The sequence below is a fragment of the Zea mays genome, chromosome 5, assembly GCF_902167145.1.
Source record: "Zea mays cultivar B73 chromosome 5, Zm-B73-REFERENCE-NAM-5.0, whole genome shotgun sequence".
Taxonomy (NCBI): domain Eukaryota; kingdom Viridiplantae; phylum Streptophyta; class Magnoliopsida; order Poales; family Poaceae; genus Zea; species Zea mays.
Window position 1 is genome coordinate 165144932 of NC_050100.1, and position 22474 is coordinate 165167405.

At 45.5% G+C, this 22474-nt stretch overlaps 1 protein-coding gene across 9 annotated transcripts in view; it reads right to left on the minus strand.

Annotated features, from left to right (window-relative positions):
* The window catches only part of LOC109939959 (protein ROS1A), a 52945-nt gene extending 31285 nt beyond the window's left edge, over positions 1-21660 (minus strand). For 6 of the 9 annotated variants that reach the window (XM_020538530.3, XM_020538529.3, XM_020538533.3 and 3 more), the window contains exons 1-5: positions 21283-21495; positions 13135-15978; positions 12617-12707; positions 11079-12525; positions 10887-10966 (exon numbers count right to left, since the gene is read on the minus strand). In XM_020538530.3, coding sequence (XP_020394119.1) covers positions 10887-10966; positions 11079-12525; positions 12617-12707; positions 13135-15910 — 4394 coding nt within the window. In that variant the 5' untranslated portion in view covers positions 15911-15978; positions 21283-21495. Of the gene's footprint in view, positions 1-10886; positions 10967-11078; positions 12526-12616; positions 12708-13134; positions 15979-21267 lie in introns of all 9 variants that reach the window. The other 3 variants (XM_020538526.3, XM_020538527.3, XM_020538534.3) reach the window with 3 other exon arrangements.
* Positions 21661-22474: the final 814 nt, after the last annotated feature.

Genomic DNA, 22474 nt, shown 5'->3' on the forward strand with positions numbered 1-22474 from the left:
TTCCCAATCCACAGAACAAAACACCCTATCCAATCTTACCAAAGTGGGATTAGCCTGCCCATTAGACCAAGTAAATTTCCTACCACGAAGAGGTACTTCTTTGAGAGCAAGATCATTAATCCATCTTCGAAATCTACCCATCATAGCTCGGTCTACATTTGAATTATTCTTGTCTTCACCTTGAAAAATCATGTTAAAATCTCCAACCACCACCCAAGGACCAGAACATATATTCCTGACTTCCCTGAGTTCCTGCAAAAACTGAATCTTAGCCTCATTTCCTTCTGGGCCATATACACATGTAAGCCACCAAGGAGAACCTTCATCCAAGCCAAACTGGACTGACACTGAGTGAGAATCAATTCTGTAATTGCCCTGGTGACTGATACGATCCCGCCAAGCAACTAAAATACCTCCACTAGTGCCCAATGAAGGCAAGACCACAAAATTGCAGAAATACCTCCACTAGTCGCAACGTGTAATTGTGTGTTTGGGGCTGTTATGTTTGTCTATGTTTCTCTCCTCTTGTTATCCCCTGTAATTCTTGTGTGGCCTCTTGGCTATGACTTTTGTGTTTTTGCTTCTTCTATTAATATAAAAAATACGCAATTCCAAAGTTTTGTTAGGCGCTAGGCGGAATCTAGGCGATGACCCTTAGCCTAGGGACTAGTCCAGCCTAGGCTTGCCTAGGCGATGCTAGGCGTTTTTCTAGGCGTTTTGCCAACTTATATAATATATACATTTATAGATAAAAAATAGGGAATAACCGAGGAGACATACATTTATCTTGCACTTTCAGATTGACCCTCACCCTCTGTCATCTGAGTTCTAACCAACAGTCAACAAATTACAAACTGAATATGTATGGATTATGGGAATAACCGAGGAGAGAAACAAGATTGGGAGGAGAGAAAGCAGGAGCCGCAGGCCTTGAGCAACAGTCAACAAATTACAGGAGAGAACAGAGAAGCAGCCAAGCAGGACAGGAGCAACAGTCAACAAATTACAAGATTGGGAGGAGAGAAGGAGGATTTACCGCGTACAGGAGATAAGCAAGCAGGGGTCAATTTTTTTCTCTGGCGCGCGTCCTTTTCTTCTCTGCGCTCTTCCTTTTCTTCTCTGCGCGCTTTTCTTCTCTGCGCGCCTGTTCTCTGCGGCGCTTTTTTCTGCGCGCTTTTTTCTTCTCTGCGCGCGCCAGGCGCTTTTTTCTGCGCGCTTTTTTCTTCTCTGCACGCGCCAGGCTATCCTCCCGCGCGCCAATTTCTTCTGCGCGCGCACGACTTTTCCCGCCCGCCTTTTTTCCCACGCGCGCCTAGCACGCCTACGCCGCCGCCTTGGCTCCTGGGCGCGCGGAATCGCCGTGGAATCGCCCCTTGGCGCCGCCTAGGCGCTCCCAACGCCTAGCAGCCCGCCTACCCCCCTAGTCCAGGCGGGAGGCCATGGCCTAGCGACTAGGCGCGCCTAGGCGCGTCGTAGTCGTGGATTTTCAAAACCCTGCGCAATTCTCTTGCGTATTCGAGGAAAAAAAACTCCATCGAAACCGGGATCAGTTCTGGTCGCCGGCATAAGGCTGAAACTTTGAAGCATGAAAGATCCCGATGGGCCTCAGAATCTTGGTGGAGCTCCACCGACGTACAGAACCCACAAAGTAAATCCTGAGCAGTGGATAACGTCCAAGAATGCACAGGAACACCCCTCATCTCAATGCAAACACGGTGGGAGAAGGAAACTGCCACAGCATGAGCCAATCTTGACCAGAACTTAAACTTCAGAGAACAACTGGGGATATGCAACGTTGCTCCACTGTTGTAGATGCTTCTTGCCATCTCCTCACTTGGAAGCAGCATCAGGAAGTCCTCTGGTGAGGATTTGTGCACCGAGATGCGGGCCACCTCGAGAGCTAACACCGTTGCGACTTCATGTGCCACCAGGTCCACAAAAACCTCTGGCCTTGATCCAACCACCATAACAAACAGAGCCCTTCAAAGATCAACCTCGGCTCTGGCCATCTCAACCGATCTCTCAATAAAGCAAGAGGAGACGAAGCCAAAGTAGCTCCACCATCAGCTATCTCGACTTGCTCACTGATGGACATCGACTCTGGATCCACCACAGCCATTCCAGGAACATCAGGGATAGCAGAGCCCTTAGACCTCCTAGCCCTAGACCGGTGCTGACGCATTTTGCCTAGAAACAAAGCAGAGAAGGACTCAATGACCGACGGAGGAGAAGAGGCCGACGTGGCGGGCACCGGCGAGATTCTGCGCCACCTAAATTTAAGTTTGAATGAAATATTTAAATGTTGATATGATTATTATAGCCTTCTACTCGCCAGCGTGCCTTGCCTGAGATGAAAATGATCCTTGTATCACTCAAATGCTCACAAAACTCAAAACGAACACTAGGACACATTGAGTTTTTTGTCGCTGTCAAATTACACCACTACAATAGATGCATTCTATTGATTTGTTTATATACATAATTACAAGGCTCACAGTCAAATCACGATACCAATCTGCAATCAATTAACTAAGAAAGGAAACTATCCAATCAATTACCAATTAGTTAAGAAAGGAAACTAATCAATCAGTTATCAATTAGCTAAGGGAAAACTAATCAATCAACTAAGAAGGAAACAAATAAACCGAGCTGGATTATGCAACAATCTACCCCTAAGTCTGTCTCAGTTTGTTTGACCTTGACAATGCCAATCTTGTCACGAATTCAGCGAACCATGCAATGTCCCAGTGACATCGTCAGAATGTCCGCAAGTTGTTCTTCAGTACTCACATGATCCGCGTAGATCTTTCTGTTCTCCACACATTCACAAATGAAATGGAACTTAGTGTTGTTGTGCTTACTTTGAGCATGAAGAACATGGTTCTTGTTAAGTTCAATTGCAAACTAATTGACCGTCTTCAGCAACAACGACTAGACTTTGATGCTAGTGATGTTTTTTTTCGAAAGCGCAGGAGAACTGCGCATCATTATATTAAGTAGAAGGAAAAGAGGGTCCAAAATAGACCCCAGTACACAAAAAAAAACCTCCCCTAAGGAGGTTTAAAACAAAGAAAAAGAAAACAATCCATGTTAAACAAATACAACCCTACAACCGGCAGCTAGGGGACTCTGTTGGTTGCGGCAAGAAAGGAGAGACCCTTAGCTCCTGCCATTTCCCATAACTGTTGTTCCTCCCTTGCCTGACAGAGAGCTGCGGAAACACTAGGGGATAATCCATCAAAGACAATTCGATTCCGATGATTCCAGAGAATCCAGGCGCCCAAGGCAATAAGAGAATTGAGACCCCTCATAGCCATACCTCCAGAACTTTTGTCAATCTTCTCCCACCATCCCATAAAAGACTCAGTACCAGGAATAGGAGCAAGATTATGCAGTCTGAAATGGCGCATCAGCAGGAACCAAAATTCCCTCGCAAAAACACAAGAAACCAGAATGTGATCTAAAGTTTCAGACTCCTAATCGCATAACGGACACCTCTCCGGATGGTCTAGTCTTCTCTTTGCCAACCTATCAGCTGTCCAGCACCTATTTAGCGCCGTCAGCCAAAGGAAGAAGTGGCATTTAGAGGGGGCCCAAGTTTTCCAAACTCTTTCATAGTGACCGAAATGAACAGACCCAGTGAACAGCCCTTCATATGCAGCCTTAGCAGAATAAGCCCCATTTGCAGCAATACTGAATGTATGTTTATCTTCCACCTCTGGTAGCAGCTCAAAATCTGAAATCAAATTCCAGAGATGAAGATAATCCACTAAGACTCCCACAGAAAGAGTTCATGTAATATCTGAGATCCATCTTCTATCTGTCAACGCCTCCTGAACCGTTCTTCTGTTAGTGATTCTTTTCGTCCCCCAACAACCACACGAGCCACACAACCTAGCATGCTTCAACGCACCCGTCGTATACTTTGCTTCACAAGTTGAGAGGGCCGCCATCTATTGTTTTCTGAGATTGCCAAGACACAGGCATGTATCCCCGGAACAAGATATTGACAATGGTGCTCTCATCTCATCGATGTCCCCCCCAAATCGTTGATCGTGTACCCGATGAGCATGCAGCCTGTCAACCTGTTGCCGATGTTGCAGCACTTGGGTAGACAAGGCCATAGTCAATTGTGCCAACGATGTAGTGCGCGATGTGCTTAACAACGACTAGATGCCCTTGCCACAGTCTCCCCATGAAGCAGCTCAAAAAACCCAGCGTAAACGTAATGTCTAGCATGATATGGACTAGATAGCGTAGGCTCCCCACCAAACTTTTGTACATCGTCACATCGATCTCCGATGTTGACCTCTTCGTCGAGAGCTTCATTGGACCTCAATTGGCATTTGGCATGGGTTACAATGGCCCATGCCAGCCTTCTCCAATAGCTTACGAACATGCACCGCTCGCACCAACATGGAGTCACGCCCTTGCTTGACCTCCAGCCCAAGATGGAAGGACAAGAGACAAGTGTCGCTCATCCAAAACAGACAATGCATCTACTCCTTGAACGCATCGACGTCCACCGGCTTTGTTCTAGTGATCATCAAGTCTTTGGCATAGACCTCGACCACCACACGTGACGCTGCGATGCCCTTGGTGTACATCACATGCTTGCCGGTGCACTTGGTGAAGCCGAGATCGCGCATGCTGCTGTCCAGCTTTGCGTTCCATGCCCATGGTGTTGGGCAAAATCCATACAACGCCTTCTTTAGTCATAGGACCTTCACTTTGTGCCTAGTAGCGACAAAGCCCAGCGATTGCCGGACTACACCTCCTCCTTGAGCTCGCCATTTAGGAACCCTGACTCGACATCCATGTGATGCACAAGCCAGTCCCTCTGTGCTGCAACAGCAAGCAGCATCTGCACATATTTCATCTGTGCGAACGAAGCAAGCGTCTTGTCCGTAGTCTACCTGTAAAGCCCTAAATTTGGTATAAGGTAAAATAATAATAAAACTCGGCCGGGGAGGGAAAGACCGCCCTCCCGATATTCCATATAAGAAGAGACCGAAACAATGGTCCCGGTCGAGAAAATCCCTGAACCCTGGCCCCCCATCACTAACGGGCCGGCGTCAACTGTCCACTCTGCAACGGCCCAACCGGAGGGTGGCGCACAGGACATCGCAACCCGAGAGCGGATGGGGCACAGCGAGGGGATTTTTTTAACCAAACCTGAAAATCCGCACCCGATAGGAATCGAACCCAGGACTTGGAGGTGCTACTCGAAAGTCCTTAACCGCTAGGCTAGAGGCCCTTTCGCTAAGGTAAAATAATAATAATAATAATAATAATAATAATAATAATATAAATACATGTATTTACATAAAAGTGTTTTGGGAATTAATTGATTTCCTCTTCTTTGTGCATACTCAATTAAGGGAATTAAGGTAGTTAGATAGCAAATAAATAAATGTAAAAATATAATTCTAGTTCATGCTGATTTTTTTATTTGTATGTGCATATTTGAATGGAAATTTGAATTTGGAAATTCACTAATTTAAATTTAAAACAGAAAATAAAATAGGGGAATAGAAATGAAAAAAGGAAAAGGGAAGAACCAATCCCGTCATGAGCCAATTCCCTCACCCCAGCCCACATCCCTTCCTGCACCGGCGGCCCATCACCTCTTCCTGTCTCTCACACCGACGGGTGGGTCCCACTCGTAAGCCTCACTACCAACCGCACTCACTGAGTCGCGGGACCCGCATGTCGGCCCATTCACCCGGAACCCGTGCGCGCGTTGCTCGTGCCCATCTCGTGCCACCGAATTGTGGGTCCGCCCGGGGCATTTAGTATCCGCACGCGAGATCTGTGCGGGCACTGCCATGTGGACCCCCTTGTCAGCTATTTCTTCTCCCTGGTAACGAACCCCGCGCTTTCCGCGTCTCTGATGGCCGATCTTGTTCCCTGGCTCGGAGTCTGTCGGTGTACAAATGGCCTCCACCGCTACCGCCCCTGCCCATCATCTGAGGAACACCATAGTCGTGTCGTGCGTCTCTCAGTTGCATGCTGGAAGCCGCCGCCGCCATAGTTTCCCCAACATCACGGAACAACGCGGGAAGGAGAAAAGCGCGGGGGGCTTGCACCGCACCTAGCCGCGCTTCGTCGTCAGCCGACCTGCTTCCAACGACGGTGAGCACACATTATTCATGATCATACTTTTATTATCAGTTTGTTATTTACTGTTCATGATAAGATCATTATGTTAATTGGAACATGGAGCGACCACCCGGGAAAACAGTGCTACCACAAGGGTGGTATGGGACGCCCTTGACTGACTAAATAGGAAAGCTAGTGAAGGGAGGCCCTTGGGTTGATTTTGCTGCAATGACGGTCAGGCGAGGGATCCCTGCATTGGAGCTTCCTAGAAACTGTAGTGGGTTTTCTGAAGCTAGTGGAACTTTGTAAAGGCCTCGTAGTGTTACTCTGCCTCGCCTCCTCGGTAGAGGTGTATGGGAAGTCGTGATCCCTTGGCAGATGGGTAACATGACTTGTGGGTAAAGATGCGCAACATCTGCAGAGTGTAAAACCGGTATATCAGTCGTGCTCACGGTCATGAGCTGCTCGGACCCTCAGATGAGTAATTTATGGAACTAAATTCAATTTGTCATATGCATTGCATCGCAGGTGCTGTTATCAAATTTTGAACTATTACTTATTTGGGTTGGTATATACTTACACTTAGCAACTGCAAATAAAAATTTGACCAACTTTAAAAGCAATGCTCAGCTTTAATCATCCTCTTTGGTAAGTCTTACACTTCACATGAGCTCCCACCTTTGGCGAGTTCATACACATTATTCCCCACAACTTGTTGAGCGATGAACGTATGTGAGTTCACTCTTGCTGTCTCACACCCCCCACAGGTCAAGAACAGGTACCACAGGATGAGGCACATGGAGGATGCTTTGACGAGTTCGTGAGAGGTCTAGGTCGTCGTCTCCCAGTCAACTTTGGGTTGATGGATCGTTGTCTCCTTATGATGTAATTATTTATTTATTTTCTACATAACTCCTATTATATAGTAAAGATGCGACATTCGTTTTTGTACCACTTCATCATATGTGTGAGACTTGGTCCCAGCACACCTGGTGATTATGTTCGCGCCCGGGTCTTGGTGCCCCGAAATCCGGGTGTGAACTACCCTAGCTATTGTATGTACCCCAGGCCGACAATTCGAGCCTTGTGCCTAACAGCGACTCCCTGCTCATCGCGCTTCAATTTGTGCACCCACTTCAGGCCAATTGGATTATGGCCTAGAGGAAGGTTGATAAGAACTCACGTCTTGTTCTCCTCTATCATTACCTTGCGCCAGTGGGCACCACCTCGAGCCTCCTCTAACGTGGTTGGTTCATCACCGATGACTAGGAGCAAGTCCTCATCCACCACGAACTCTCGTTCTACCAAGCTAGGAATTTCCACCAGCCCAAGCACATTGTCCAACGTTATGAATTGGAGAGGCATCACACTGTTGTGGTCGGAGTCGAGGTTTGAACTCTGGAGTAGTGTTAGGTAGTGACACAAACTCCATCTACGTCGGTGATGAAAGTGTACCAGCGGCTGCTGGAGGTGTACCGAGCGTTGGTGCAGATGTACCGCCTGTTGTTGGCGTCCTCTCGTGCGCCCTAGCAAACGTGACATAGGCACCACGTCGCTTGTACTTGACGTGGATGCTACGTCTTTTTCCGCGTCTTCATATTCTGGTCTAGTGATGTCCGCGCCCTAGAGTGTCACCATCGAAAACTTGACGTGGAACAATTCTGCTCATGTTGTTGCACCCAACGACGTTGCTCCAGTCCCACGCCTTTCCTTCTTCAAACATCACGTCGCATGAGGTGACCATGTGTCCAGTATCAAGATTGTAGAACATGTACACCTTGGACCCCATCGGTGTGCTCTGGTCATCTAGCTTCAGCTGGTACTTTCCAACCACCTTCACATGTGCCACACACCCAAAAGCATGAAGTGAACCATATGCTTTATATCATACCAAGCTTCATACATCGCCTTTCCTTCGCCACTCCTCGTCGGTGACCGATTGAGTATGAAGATGATCGTGACAACCGCCTCTCCTCACAACTAGCCCGACATTCCCTTGGCCTTCAACATGCTTTTGGCCATGCCAAACACCGTCTGATTGTGCCTCTCCACCACACTGTTTTGTTGGAGCGTGTACGACACTGTGAGGTGACGTTGGATGCTGTGCTTGGCACTGTAGTCACCAAACGTGCACGTCAATACTAACCATTGTGGTCGGTACAAACTGTCTTTTTGAGCCAAAGTCATCTCATAACTAAGGCCCAACCAAGGGTTTCTAAATTATGAATGCCCAGCCCTCCCAAACTTAGCGGTCTACAAACTCTTGCCCATCCAACAATGCAGTGGTCACCTTTTATGTCATTTCTACCTTTCCACAAGAAACCCCTCAGAATCTTATCAATTGACTTGATTACCCACTTCGGGCATTGGAGAGCAATAAGATGGTAGATAGGGATGGCAGTTAGGACAGATTTAACCAGGGCCACTCTTCCTGCTGGGTGAATGAGGGCAGCCTCCCATCCTGTAACTTGTTAGCAATCTTGTCTATAAGTTCCAGAAATGCCTCCTTGGGAAGTCTCCTCGCAGAAAGAGGAAGCCCAAGATATTTGCATGGGAAATCCACCTTATTACAAAAAAATTCATGAGCAGCATCTATGTTTTGTTCCGAACAGTGAATGGGTGTCATGCTACATTTGCTTGCGGTTGTCACCAAACCTAAAGCTTCCCCCAAAAAATCTTAAAATCTCATGGACCACCTGCAACTCTTCTCTATTTGGTTGTACGAACAGGACCATGTCATCAGCATATAAAGAAACATGGCGACCACTGCCATTTCTTAATAAGGGCTGCAATAGCCCTAGATCTTGTGTTCTCAGGATGAAGGAATTAAGGACATCCATGACAAGAATGAACAACATCGAGGACAAGGGATCTCCCTGCCTTAATCCCCAACGATGATAAATAATCTCACCTGGCTCTCCATTTACTAGCACCCTTGTTGAGGAAGAGTGTAACATCATTTCTATGATATTGCACCAAACTGATCCAAACCTGAGATACCTGAGAACCTCTAACAAAAAAGGCCATGAAACGAAATCAAAAGCCTTATTAATGTCCAGCTTTTCCACAATACTTATCATCGACAGCAATTCGCCTCCCCTTTCCATTGTCGTCGATGTTCTGTGGTGGCCTCGAGCTGCCATCGTCTCTGGCTCTCTGCTACGCCTGCCACCACTCCCATAACTCATGTCCGGCGACGTCCAACTGCCGCTCGAGCTTCCACTATCGAAGAGTTTAAGTCGCGACATAAAACGTGCTACCAACTTATCCTCGGTCAGGTTCAGGCCAGCTAATGCTCCGACACCACTACTGCCACCGAGATCGTACCGTCTTCCGCCGCCTTGAGCCTCCTGATCAACTCCTGCACAGATAGTGTATCAAGATCGACAAGGATTTCGATCGCCATCATGATCTACGAGTACCTTGGTGGAGTAGCTTGTAGGAATTTGCGCACGATCTCTAGCTTCTGGTACGTGGCATAGAAGACCTCTAGCTAGTTTACTATGTCGCTGATGTGCATGCCCAAGTCGTGAACAGATTCACCGCTCTTAAACCTGAGCGAGTCAAACTCATGTCATAGCGTCTTCGCCTTCGCTTGGCGCACTCGATCCACACCAAGGTGCGTTTTCTTGAGTGTGTCCCAAGCGATCTTGGTGGTCGCCTTGCTCGCGATCACCCCTTGCATCTCTGGAGGTACCCCGAGGGCGATGGCCTCCAGAGCATTGCGATCGCCGATGTAGTTGTGGTGTCGATGTTCACCGCCATCCACATGCCTCTTGCCTACAGCTTCAAATTCATGATCGTCGCCCATGAGTAGTAGTTAGTCTTGGTCAGCAATGGGTACTACCAGCTACCGCCACTCTCCCTCATGACCCGATGGATCACTAGGCTGCGATCGCCATTGCTAGAGCCGCTCCTCATCTCCTAACGGCGACATAGTAGTGAGGCAGTTCGTCTGTGCTGCATGGTTGCAAGCACGACCCAACAACGATAGCGGCTCTGATACTGTTTGTAGCCTTCTACTCGCTGGCGTGCCTTGCTGGAGACAAAGAAGATTATCCCAAGTTAACTCAAACGCTCACAAAACTCAACACGAACATTAGAAGGACAGACCAAGTTTTATTGGCGCTGCCAAACTACACCGATGCAATAGGTGTGTTCTATTGATATTATGCACAATTACAAAGGCTCACAACCATAAATCACAGTACCAACCAACAATCAATTAGCTAAGAAAGAAAACTATCCAATCAACTATCAATTAACAAAGAAAAAAACTAATCAATCAGATATCAATTAGCTAAGGAAACTAATCAGTCAACTAAGGAAACAAATAAGCTCAGTTGGATTATGTTGTTAGACGTATATTCATGTTTCTTGTATATCCCCATTGTATAAGGGGTTTAGTGCATATTGACCCTCATCTACCTGTGTATATATACTAGCCTTAGGGCCTCATATTGTATACATGCACTATTCATAATATATGCAACAAGTACAAAGTTGATGTGCATGAAGTTTTTAGTTTTCACTGTCCAATCTGTAATTCATACTTTGACAAGACCAGCTAAAGATTGCATTGATGACAAATTTACAGAAGCCTGAACCAATGTCATTTTTTAATGATTTTAATCAAATTACGAGTTGGACACTTGAACTATTTAGGCTTGATCATAGTGAAACAAGCAGTAGCATCATAAATTCGATTAGTGCTACAAAGGGTCTTATAAGATTATGAAGTCAGCAGTTCTTATAATTTTCTCAGTGTATTCCACTAGACTTACTTTGCTTTGTCCGGTGGAACATCTCTTAGCCATTCAAGATCAATACCTCCATGGTCTGTCACCAATCGGTTCAGGAATTCCTGCGCAAAGGTGGTCAAAACCTTAAAATGGTTCAAGCTGATATCAAATCAGATATGGGTGCATGCTTGAACAACTAGAACTTTTTGGAGAGCTGTCTTGTACTAGACTTGCCTTTATTCGTTCTGCTAGCATGTTATTCATTCCTCTCTCTCTGATAGTTTCAGATATTTCTCGGACTTCTGCTTGCCTAACTGCCTCCCAATCAACAGTATCCCTTGCATCATTATTTCTTTGTTTATCCCCACCATTAGAAAACACTTCTTTTCGTAAACTGTCCCAGTCATAAGTTTTCGTTTTAGGTCGACCCCGTACCTTCTTAGCTTTTGATCCGTTTTGTTGAACTTCTGACGGACTCTTTTGAGTATCAATGAACTTCTGTGTTGAGCCTGAAGCAACTCCTTGCAAGATCTCTAACTGAGAGTTCTGGTTTCCACACAAGGTTGAAGACTGATGCCTTTCATATGATGTTGTCTGAACTCTCACATCATTGTCCTGTTGGCCACATCCTGATTGAAATTGTTCAACACCCATTTGCTCTGTTGAGGTAGTGTACAGCTCTTGAGGATTTGAGTAGACAAGTGGTTCCATAATAGCAGCTTCAGTTTTGTTCCTCGAAAAATCATTTCCATAGGAACAGTGCTCCTTGAATAATGACACTTTGTCTGAACTATATAATGGTTGGAAGTTTTGTTTAATTACTGGTGAAAACTCGTCTTGTTGCAAAGGATCAGTAGGGTAAAGACTGGCCTCAGATTGTGTAACACTAGAAAGATTCACTCTATTAGGGCCTGTGTGGAATGATTTATCCATATGGCTGAAACATGACACACCTGTGAAATCAGACTCGCTATTCTGAACATAGGGCATAGAAGTATGTAATGGCTGATATGATCTGTTTAGATCAAGCAACACACCCTTGTTCACACCTGAAACTAGAAGAGGATTATGTCCATAATATTCTGACAATCCAAGCGTGCCTTTTGGATCTTGAATTGGCAGAAACCCTGAGCAGTCAGTTGAGCTGCCAGTCCCGTTGGATATATTTCTCATGATATAGCCCTCTTCGGTGAAATTTTGCAACGAACTAGAACCTATTGGATCCGTTCTGTGAAAAAGGTAATCTGGGGAATTCTGGGAAGAAACAGCAGAATTTTGAGAAGAAATAACATCCTCTAATGAGCCATCTTCAGTTTCTACTACACTTGAAAAGCCGGTAGTTGGAAAAACAGATCCTGAAAGCCCATTTTCATGGGATTCAGTTAGTGACTTCCTATAAGAAACATGGCAGCCTCCAGTTGCATGGTTTACTCCATACCCGGCAGAGCTTCCAATCAATTCATTACTATTACTTTCTTCATTATCTTCTGTAGTAATTAATGATCTAACATCACTTATCTCTTCAATGAACATCTTGCCCTGCAATTTGATAGAATCACCAAACAGTCCAGAGCAAGAGCAACTATCCTTCTGTTCAGGAGTATGAGACATCTCAGCCACAGGTTTTTCAGGGACCTCTGGCTTAGCAGGAAATTTGGCAGCAACCGCCATGAAAGCAGAACTAAAAAAAGGAAAAGGACTAAAATTGGTATATATACGCTAAATTGCATAATATATTCTTACTTCAATTAGGCTAGAAGTGTATATTTCACCTAGAAAGATGATCCGAAACATTCTGGGTAAGAAATACACCCACGACTGAGTCCACGACTGATCCTTTCCATCGAGAGAAACGTCTGTCCCCTGTAAACAAATTAGATTATACAAAACATTAAGTTTTATTGTGAAAACAAAGCACACATCCTCCATCATCTCACACACACTATGCATAGAAGATCCACATCTTACAAATTATTAGTGTCCCATGTTACATTCTGAATCACTGTTCAAATGGATTCAGATATGAAGCTTCCATCAGAGAGTAAATTGATTTATGTTCTTCAGATTCTCCAAAATGCAACTGTGGCAATTAAATTTCTATAACCATATAAGCTACTATTAGTCTATTTAGTGCAAACTTAATATGATTTTTTCACATGACGAATCTGAATATTTTTTAAATATAGATCAACGATTAAAAGGTCTGACTGACGGAAACAAGAACCTGAGATAATGAGTACAGAATATAGAAAAGGAATGCTAAAAATATAAAGCTGAAGTGGTTTCATACCCTGAACTAGATGCATACGAGCAATGAATGAATCAACACGTCCTCTGAACACTTTTCTTTCTTCATCAAGCCACTTCTCTTTATCCTTGTCTAACCCTTCAGCACCATCACCCATATCTGGTCCCATTAATAAGTTCCACATCATAGTGGTGACTGGATCGATGTTCACTTTGGCCCGAGAACGGTTTTTCTTTGTCTTCCCCTCAAATGCAACCAGTGCACCAAATTCACCTTCATAAGGAACAAGAGCATCTTTTGGTATCTCTGCCACAACATTGTCTGGTCTGCTTATGCTTAAGAGCTTAATCTTTTGAATTATGCCATCTAAAAGATCAACTGATATTGCTGTAGCTTGAGGAATGACACCTCCATGAATTTCCTTATCTTGATCAGAGCTTTTCGACTCCACAATAGCCATCCTAGGAGTAATTCCAGTGGAAGGTTCAGAAGCATAAGAAATACCATTAGTTTTCAAAATGTCAGTATGTGAACCTTTTTGCGATGTAGGTTTTTCATGACTAACATTTTGTTTCCCTTTAGTACCTCTTTCTTTTGGCTCCCCATTGGGTTTTACTACTTTTCTTGGACGGCCCCTTTTTCTTGGCTTCTCAGTGGAGTTTGCTTCTGCAGTTACTCTAGAAGAGTTGAGATTGTAGTTCCCATGTGTGGTTGGTTCACTTGCTCGTTGGGTAAAGGATCTAACAACTTCCTCACTTGTAGTTCTGATATGCTCATTAGTAGCAGCAGTGCTGTGGTTATGGCCCTCCTGACTGGAAGTATTGTGTGTTCCAGACAATACTGGCACCTTAGCCACAACGTTTTCTAAACATTGATATTGATAAATAGCATTACTTTGAATATAGTTTTCTGTGGATGGGTTTACTGTGATGCTTGATAACTGTGTGTTCCCTGCTGTCAAGTAACCAGACCATTTATTTGGCAAAGCAAAATTGTCGCTAGAGTGATGCGACCTAGATGTAATTTCCCAAGGTTGTGTTTGATGTATTCCATTCCTCAAGATATTACTTTCTCCCGATTGGTTCACAGTACTGTCAGGCAATGGTATGTTCTGCGCAGTGAGGCTTTGGAACTTTTTATTATGTAAAGCAACAAATCCTTTGTCAGAATTATTTTGCTGAGCAAGTTCAGTACTTTCACCGGCCATGTTGTTTTGCGACGTAATAAAGTCAATCATTTGTTGTGAAGCTTGTGATTTCTCAAGGGCCATCAACCTTTGTATATCAGCCAAGGTACCAATTCCAGGGTTTATAGTTGAAACGTTATTTGTATTCAAACTACCAGAAAATGCTGATGAAGAAGAAAGCTTTCCCGTAGTTACATTGAGCTGATTGCTATGATTCTCTGGTCTCATCCTTTTGCATGCTTCAGGATAATAAGATGTTTGAGAGCTAGTGGAAAGAAGGTCATCAATACAGAACTTCCTTGTACTATTTGAGTTAACAAAGTCGATGTCAAAAGAAATCTGGTGACCACTGATAGCATTGTGTTCTCTTTTTTTACCCATTGCAAGAACATCTGAATAGACTGGAGAATCATGAAAACCAAAAGCTGCTCCAGTTTGGTAGTTACTATTGCTAGAAAAATTCAAGTAATCATTATACACAGAAAACTCGTTTAGATTTCCATTCATCACATCCCTTTCATTATGTTTGGGAGGTACAAGTGGACTTTCTGGAAGTCTATAACATTGGGCCATTTGTTTGATTACCGTGCCTTCTCCTATACAAGCTCCGGGATTGAAATTGCCCCCCATTGACACCCTTTCAGTATACTGAGAAGCTGCTGTCCTATTTTCTGAAATTCTAGAACTACTAGGCATCTGATAATGTCTGCGTGAATTTTCTGTACAAACTTGAGATGTGCTTATGTATTGGTCAAAATTGGCTAAGGGGTGTCGCATATGATCGACCGAGCTGCTGAGATGAGAGACACGTCTAGCTGGCAGATTACAATTATAATCCAGTAACTGATTTGTTTGAACTTTTTCTCCTAAACCAAACTGGAAAAATTGTCCAGAGCTGTCCATTCGACTAGAATAATTGGTTGGCATCTGACTTGCCATAGAATTGTTCAAATCAAAATTGACTCTTTTAGGTATGCAGTCTGCCTGTAATCCTTGTATATCAACTATTGGGTCAGCTGAAATAATAGAACTGCTTGTACCACCCCAACCCCAATGGCATGATACCTGGGCATTACTTCTTTCAACTCCAGATATTGATGGCTGTGTGTCCCCAGGACCAGTCTGTATCTCCGTTTCCTGGGTTTGTGATACCAGATCCAAATGTCCATGTTGGTCCTCCACATCAAAGTCCAAACATCTTTGGGCTATTCCTGGTTTAGCTCTAGTGTGTGTATCAGCACCTTCTGATGGAATTTGTTTGGCTGGTGTGCTTAGTCCCTTCTTCCTGACATACTTTCTCTTTCCAGTAGGCTGATTCCCATTTTCTTTGGGAGGCTTTGGAGTTTTAGGCTTCTGCAACTTTGCTGATTGTCCTTCTTTAATGACCTTTGGCCTATGTTTTTTCCTCTTAGGTTTTTGGACAGGTTTTCCATTCATGTCAATACCTTCAACTGCTCCAGCATCATCTCTAACAGCTTGTGAGTTAGCAGATAACTTTTCAGATGGTACAGGGTTCACTTCTGCAGTACCCAGCTCAATGGAAGATTCCACCTGAAAGAGCTCGGAAGAAGTTGAGAAACACAGATTGATACCATGAGGTACATGCATCCTTTGCCCTAGCTCCTCCTGCATATTTCTGTAACTTATGGTGCCGATCAAATTGTTATCCAAATGAGGTACGTCATATCAGCCGACTTCACCTGTGAAAGTCATGAAGACACAATACAGTCACATAATATTCAAAAGGTCACAGTGTACATTATGAAAAAACCAGAACAGTGAGTCAGTTGCACTCGTTACGAACTTGAAATATCAATGTAAGAGACTAAATAATATCGATGATCCATGGATTTTGTTCAGCTTGCTGACAAACTCTAACTGACTGGTGTCGACATGATCGCTTTGACAACATTTCAGTGCTCAAGGAGGTATCAGTAGGTGCCACCACCAGTTTCTTGAGAACCATTTTATATGTGCACAAAATAGAACTTACATATAAATTGTGAACTGAAAGTTTAGTTGTACATATCAAAGAGAAAATTAACCATGATTACTCAATTTCAAACCCCAACAAGCAAATCAAACCAACCAAAAATCAGTGGAGAAAACTCAGATTTGTTTCCTCAAAAGTGAAACTGAAGAACCTAATTTTTTTCTCGAATGCGCAGGAGGACTGCACCATTTTATAACTTAAGAGAGGATACATGGTCATGACAAGACCAAAATTGCAAAAGAAAAATACAAAAGAAATAACTAAGGACTCCTTACGGAGGCCATAAACGAGCATACATAAACTGGCCCATAGGAACACAGCCACCAACCAGGAGAGACAAAGATGCCTCCATCCCTCAATTAGCTGGGAGAGGTGCTGCCAGGTAGGATAATCCCTTGGCACCAGCAGCCACCCACCTGCTCTTCTCGTCTTCAAACTGCTTGAGGACTAAAGGCAGGCTAGGAGACCCATTGCCAAAAACACATCTATTGCGATGAAGCCAGATCAGCCAAGCTCCCAAGATGATAAGGGAATTGAGACCCTTCTTAGAGAGCCCATTAACTATTTCTGACGTATTTTCCCACCAATCCAAAAAGGAGGTAACACCTGGCTGAGGAGCTAAGGAGTGCATACCAAACTTTCTTAGCACTTTATACCAGAAAACCCTGGCAAAGACGCATGAGACAAGCAGATGAACCCAGCCAAAGTGAGGCATAGCCTAAGCTTCTAACCAGATGCAGTGTGTGGTGTGCCTTATCCAAAGGCAGGTAGTAAAAGGTTCCTTGCTGCCTTACCCACCAGATTTAAGGGGGGTGAAGCAAAGGAAGGCTTCTCCAGTTGTTCTTCAGAATTTTTTTGTGTGGATGTAACTTGAGTTTTCAGTGTATTGTGTAAGCCCTTTTCACCTATAAAGGCTACATTTAATTTATTTCACAATTATGCATGACATTTATGAGCTGTCAAAGCACAAATCTGTCATTTCTTCTCAATGATAGCAGATTAATTCTGTGATTTTTGCAGGAAATAATGTGTCAATTACATAGACAAATTATGCCAAATGTGAGTTGAATAAAAACACCTTATTTTCCCAATTTTTATTTAGTACAATGAAAAATGATATCACATCAAACCAAATGTGCATGTTAGTATTTAAAATATACATCTGCATTTATTTTGAACAATTAAAAAAAAGACAGACCCAGTGTCGGAGGCAACAAAATGTGCATGTTAGCATTTAAAAGATACATCAATATTGTACTAAATATACATGTAAATCTGATAAAATATGTGAAGATCTTGTTTATAATCAAAGGGTCAGTGCGATTTACAATGATTTTAAACAATTAAAAAAAGGACAGACCTAGTGCTGAAGGCAACCAAATGTGCATGTTAGTATTTAAAAAATACATCAATATTGTACTAATATACACTTAAATCTGATAAAATATGTGAAGATCTTGTTTATAATCAAAGGCAAATGCAATTTGCATTAAGGACAATTAAAAAAAGGACAGACCCACTGCCAGAGGCTCCCACATTAGTGGGGTGGGGAAGAGATTAACTGAGGCAAGCCTCGACCTGGTGGCATAGTGAGACAGCTCTCACCACTGTACCAGACCTACCCTTTCTTAATTTTGAACAATTAATGAAGAAATAACAAAATAGGAAACCACATATTTATAATAGTGGTTTTCATTAACATATTTCAAGAAGCATACCAGAAACATCATGGTTTTGTTGTGATTGTGGCCATTGGTGCAGGATTAAGTTGTCCTAACGAACCATGGAGTCCATGCTCATGGCCCCATGCCATGTCACAAACCTCCTACCACATTAGGTAATGCGGCTTGCATAAATGTCTGGATTCAAAATTAAGTTCTAAAAGTAAATTAAGCACGGCACAACCAAAGCTCTTATTCCAATAGTAGACTTAACATGGATACTCACATCTTCAATTTAAAGCTAATCTTGTTCAAAAACTGTTGTAAATACACAGTGCCTATGGTATTCGATAAGACTAAACTCCTCAAACTTCAAAAGTGTCACCCACGTGCATCAGAATTAAGCTTCTACACAAACCTCTCATGGACCATCATCATGCAAAAACCATGCCTAAACCCAATGTTGGAACCTGACAATGGGGGTTTAAATGAGAGAAACGACAAATGCAAAATAGTAGTTCTCAAATATCTTTTCGGTTGCCCCCTCGCCCCATCCAGGCAGGGGTATTTAAAGGGTAACCAAGGGATAGCCCTCTAAAGTACGGGCTTACCCTTGGTTACCTGCTACATCCTGTAAATATCCAGTACAGCAGTGTCTTTAGGACAATTAGAGTCCCCATATTGTAAACACCCAATTACATACCCGCACCAGCACTAGTTTGCGCATGTTCCTGACTAGCTGAGCCTCCCTCCAACTAAGGGGACCCCACATTTGTGCAGTAGCCTCGACGCTATCCCTTGCGATCTCCTTGGGCTGCCTTCAAGGTCTTCGTCAAGGACCATACGCACCGTCCGAGTGACAGGTCCTAAGTCCCTAGCACCTTCTGGGATGTCCTTGGATTGGCAAAGTCCTCGGTAGTACGACCGCCACATTCAATCAGGCTCTGTGTCCTCGACACAGATAAGTGAAGCCCACCTCTCAGGGCCTTCCCTCGCCTTGTCGTTCGAACAAAGGCCTCGTCGTAGTCTTTAGGGTCTTCGATGGACCGAGCGGACAAGGTCCTAATCGGCCGTATCAACAGGTCTGCTTCCCACAGAGCAAAGTCTTCGTTGTAGCCTTTGTGGCCCTCGGCGAACCCTGCATCCTTGGGATGAAGTCCGATGATTGGTTAGACGATATCGACTAGGCCGATGGTCAGGGTCCTACTCGGCCTTCTCCCCAACACCCAACTCTCCTATCAATGTCATGTCTACATTATAAGAATTTGTGGTAACCTATATATTACACATGGCCTCATTGGGCCCACTCTCCTTATAAATGCACCAAAGGCTTTGCAGCCAATGCAACTGCATGTGTTCCCAGGTCACACTTCCAAATGAAGAACTCCCAACTCTTGCGACGGTTTGAAACTAACCTTATATTGAACTATTTGGCAATGTGCAGAATGACCCACGCTCCTTGGTCCCAATATTAAACCAGCACCACCAACAGCATGCATATAGGGCTTCAGATGCATGTTCTGGATACCTGAACAACTCCTTGGATGCTACATTTTGTTCTTCACTTAGCAAAGCTTAAAATGTGTTCATGTCTTTCTTTGCATACTATGATCTATAGACTATAGACTATAGAGCCAAACTTTGCTCAGCAATGGTTGTGGGTTGTGATAACGTGTGGAAGCGGTTATCCAACTCCAACAACGTCAGTCGTGTACATGGAGGATTTAGTCATTAGCATTGGAACTAAGCTTTAGTTTCGTTTCTGTTGAACACCAAAAGTGACGGACGGTCCGCGCCCCCGCGATCAAATTGACTCAGGTGATTATACTTATCTCGTGCATGGTTATCTATCTAATCACGTGGGATTTGTTGGCTATCACCTAGGAACGGGTCCAGACATCCCCCTATATATATGAAGGGGTAGGACCGATTGAGAACCCCCGAACACATTCCAATCGAACCTATCTACTTTATTTACCTTTCCTGCCCTAGGAGTAGATGTAACGTAGCTTTAGTTGTAGACTTCCGCATATCCACCTCCAACCTATTCGACTCTACGTTGTCTAGATCCGTCCTGGGGTGGCCTGCCGACCCCAAGATGACCCTAGGATCTTACCCCTCCTGAGGGGCAACATCTACTTCATCTACTTCACTCAAGACCTCTTCCTCAAATTGATCTCTTAATTCCAAGACGACTTTACGTCGTCTGGGGACGCCCGGGTGACCTACTGACCCAGAGCACCCTAAGGTCTCTCCTCCAGGGGGCGGGATCTAGGTTCTACGAGGAGAAGAAGATGACCCTGCGCCATCACGGACCGTCCGGACAGTGCGCATTGAATAAGCCACTTCTGTCGCCAGGTCGCGGACCGCCCGACCCAGAGCCACGGACCGTCCGCGTCGCCACAGCGAGCACCGCCAGGCGACCCGGCGACTAGTCATGGACCGCCGCCACCGTTCACCTCGCGGGGCCGAACTCAAGGTATTGCTCATCACGAGAAGGTCCTAGGGTTCATTGTTGTTTCGTCCCAAATAAGTGGTGGTGACTCAGTGCTCTAAAGATCTTCAACTTTATTCAACCCTACATCATCTAAAGGTGTCAAGTACTGCCAGACGGTTCATTATAGTGTTTGGTGACCAAATCAGCGCCAACATTTTCTATTTTTATAACTCCCGACTATGAGAAGGAGACCACAAATGATGTCAAACAACATGCATATCATAGTATAGTACAATGACACATAAGCAATAGCAGCAAACTCAGCATTTTATCACCAATGCAAACTAAGGAACTCAATCTAGCTCCCACAGTTTTTCCGGACATGTGCACCTTGGCCCACAATTCTCTCTTTTTTTAGAAGTGGCCCGCAGATTTTGATTCTCCAATGAGGCAACGACTAAGAATGCCTCGATACTCCAAATCGAAACTATATTGACATTGGGACACTCTTTCACGCAATTATTAGAAGAGTAATTCATCAGAAAAATGTCTAGGCAGCAGCACGGCGGAGCAGCATTCTATAGGAAATCCAAGAGCCTTCGCCCCATCTCTAAACCCGTTGCCTCCTCTGTTATCTCGCCTCTAAACCATTCCTACTGCGGAACTTTGGGAAGCCGAACCCAAAATAGAAATTGAGGCGGACAAAAACGCGATTCGCCCACCCAGAACACCTCCCGAACGAACCAAAACCTGTTCAGCGACCCAGAGAGGGAAAAAAAGGAAAACAGAGTGAGCTCCTCTCTCCTCCACAGGCGAAATTACCCGCGAGGCTCCCCGCAACACGACCCACATTTCGGCACGCAGGAGAGCGGAAGGCGAACGCAGACCAACCACATACCCTCCAGAAGCTCACCTCGACGGCGGAGCAGATCGGGCGCGCCCGCCGAGTCCCGTGGTCCACCCGATCTTCGGAGAAGCAGATTCAGCGGACAGCCCCAGACCAGGCCTCCCCCTCCTCCCTCTGGGCTCCGCGGACGGAGGAACTGCCGGGGGCCGCCGCCTGCCTCTCCCTCCTCTTCCGCCCGCCGGAGCCGCGCCTAGGAGCGAAGGAAAGCGAGAGGGAAACCAAAACTAGACCAGCAGAAGGGAGAGAGAGAGGGACGGGGGGGGGAGGTGGTTGGGTCGCTGCGACTCTGGGTGAGAGGAACCACAGTCTATCTAGAGAGAGAAAGGAGAGGGGGCACAGAGAGAGTGGGTACTAGTAGCGGTACGAGCTGTACAGGAATGAACCTCTCACTGCCTGGTGGACCCTCCACTCGTGCAGTCGTAGGGATCTCCCTGGCGCGCGTTGCGCGTTCGATGCATTTCACCGCCAGGGCGAGGCCACGGCCAGCCGGCAAGCCCGGCACGTGTTTTTCAGCTCGCACCGAGGTTGGGGCCACTGGCGGGCCGAAGCTCGGGACTGGCGGTGGCGGGCACGCAGTACGCCACCACCTGTCGCCTCGCGCGTGCCTATTCGCCTGGCCGATTCGTCCCCGCGGGCCGCGGCCGTTGAAGGCCTTCCGCTTCTGCGCCCGCCTCGCGGGTGGCATGAAGTGATGGCGCGCCTCGCGGATCGGACGGCTGGCAGGGCAGGGTCGATTGTTGGACCCGAATTCGGTGGGCGGCAGCGAATCTTGGGCAGGGGTTCGGTAGGGTCCGCGGGGGTTTTACGGTACTGCGGCCAGCAGCTGCACAGGTCGATACGAATCTCCCGCTTTTATAAACTCGTAGGACCCATGTTTGTCCCTACGCTTCCATTCTGTGGTGAATGTCTCGATACTTAAATCCAATCTATATTGACAAACACTGCGGCCAGCAGCTGCACAGGTCGATGCAGGGGCGGATTTACGACCGGGGCTGCCTGGGCTGCAGCCCCGGTCGCGGCCCAATAACGAGAGACCCAGCTTTTCAGCCGCCAGCCCAGCGCAGCAGCTTCCTCAGCCATCAGCCCCACATCTTCGCTACCCTAACCAGCCGTCCAGCCGCCGCCGCGTCGAGGAGAGCCAGAGCCGTAGCAGCAGGCACGCACGGGCGCACACGGCCACCGTCTACCGGCCACTGCC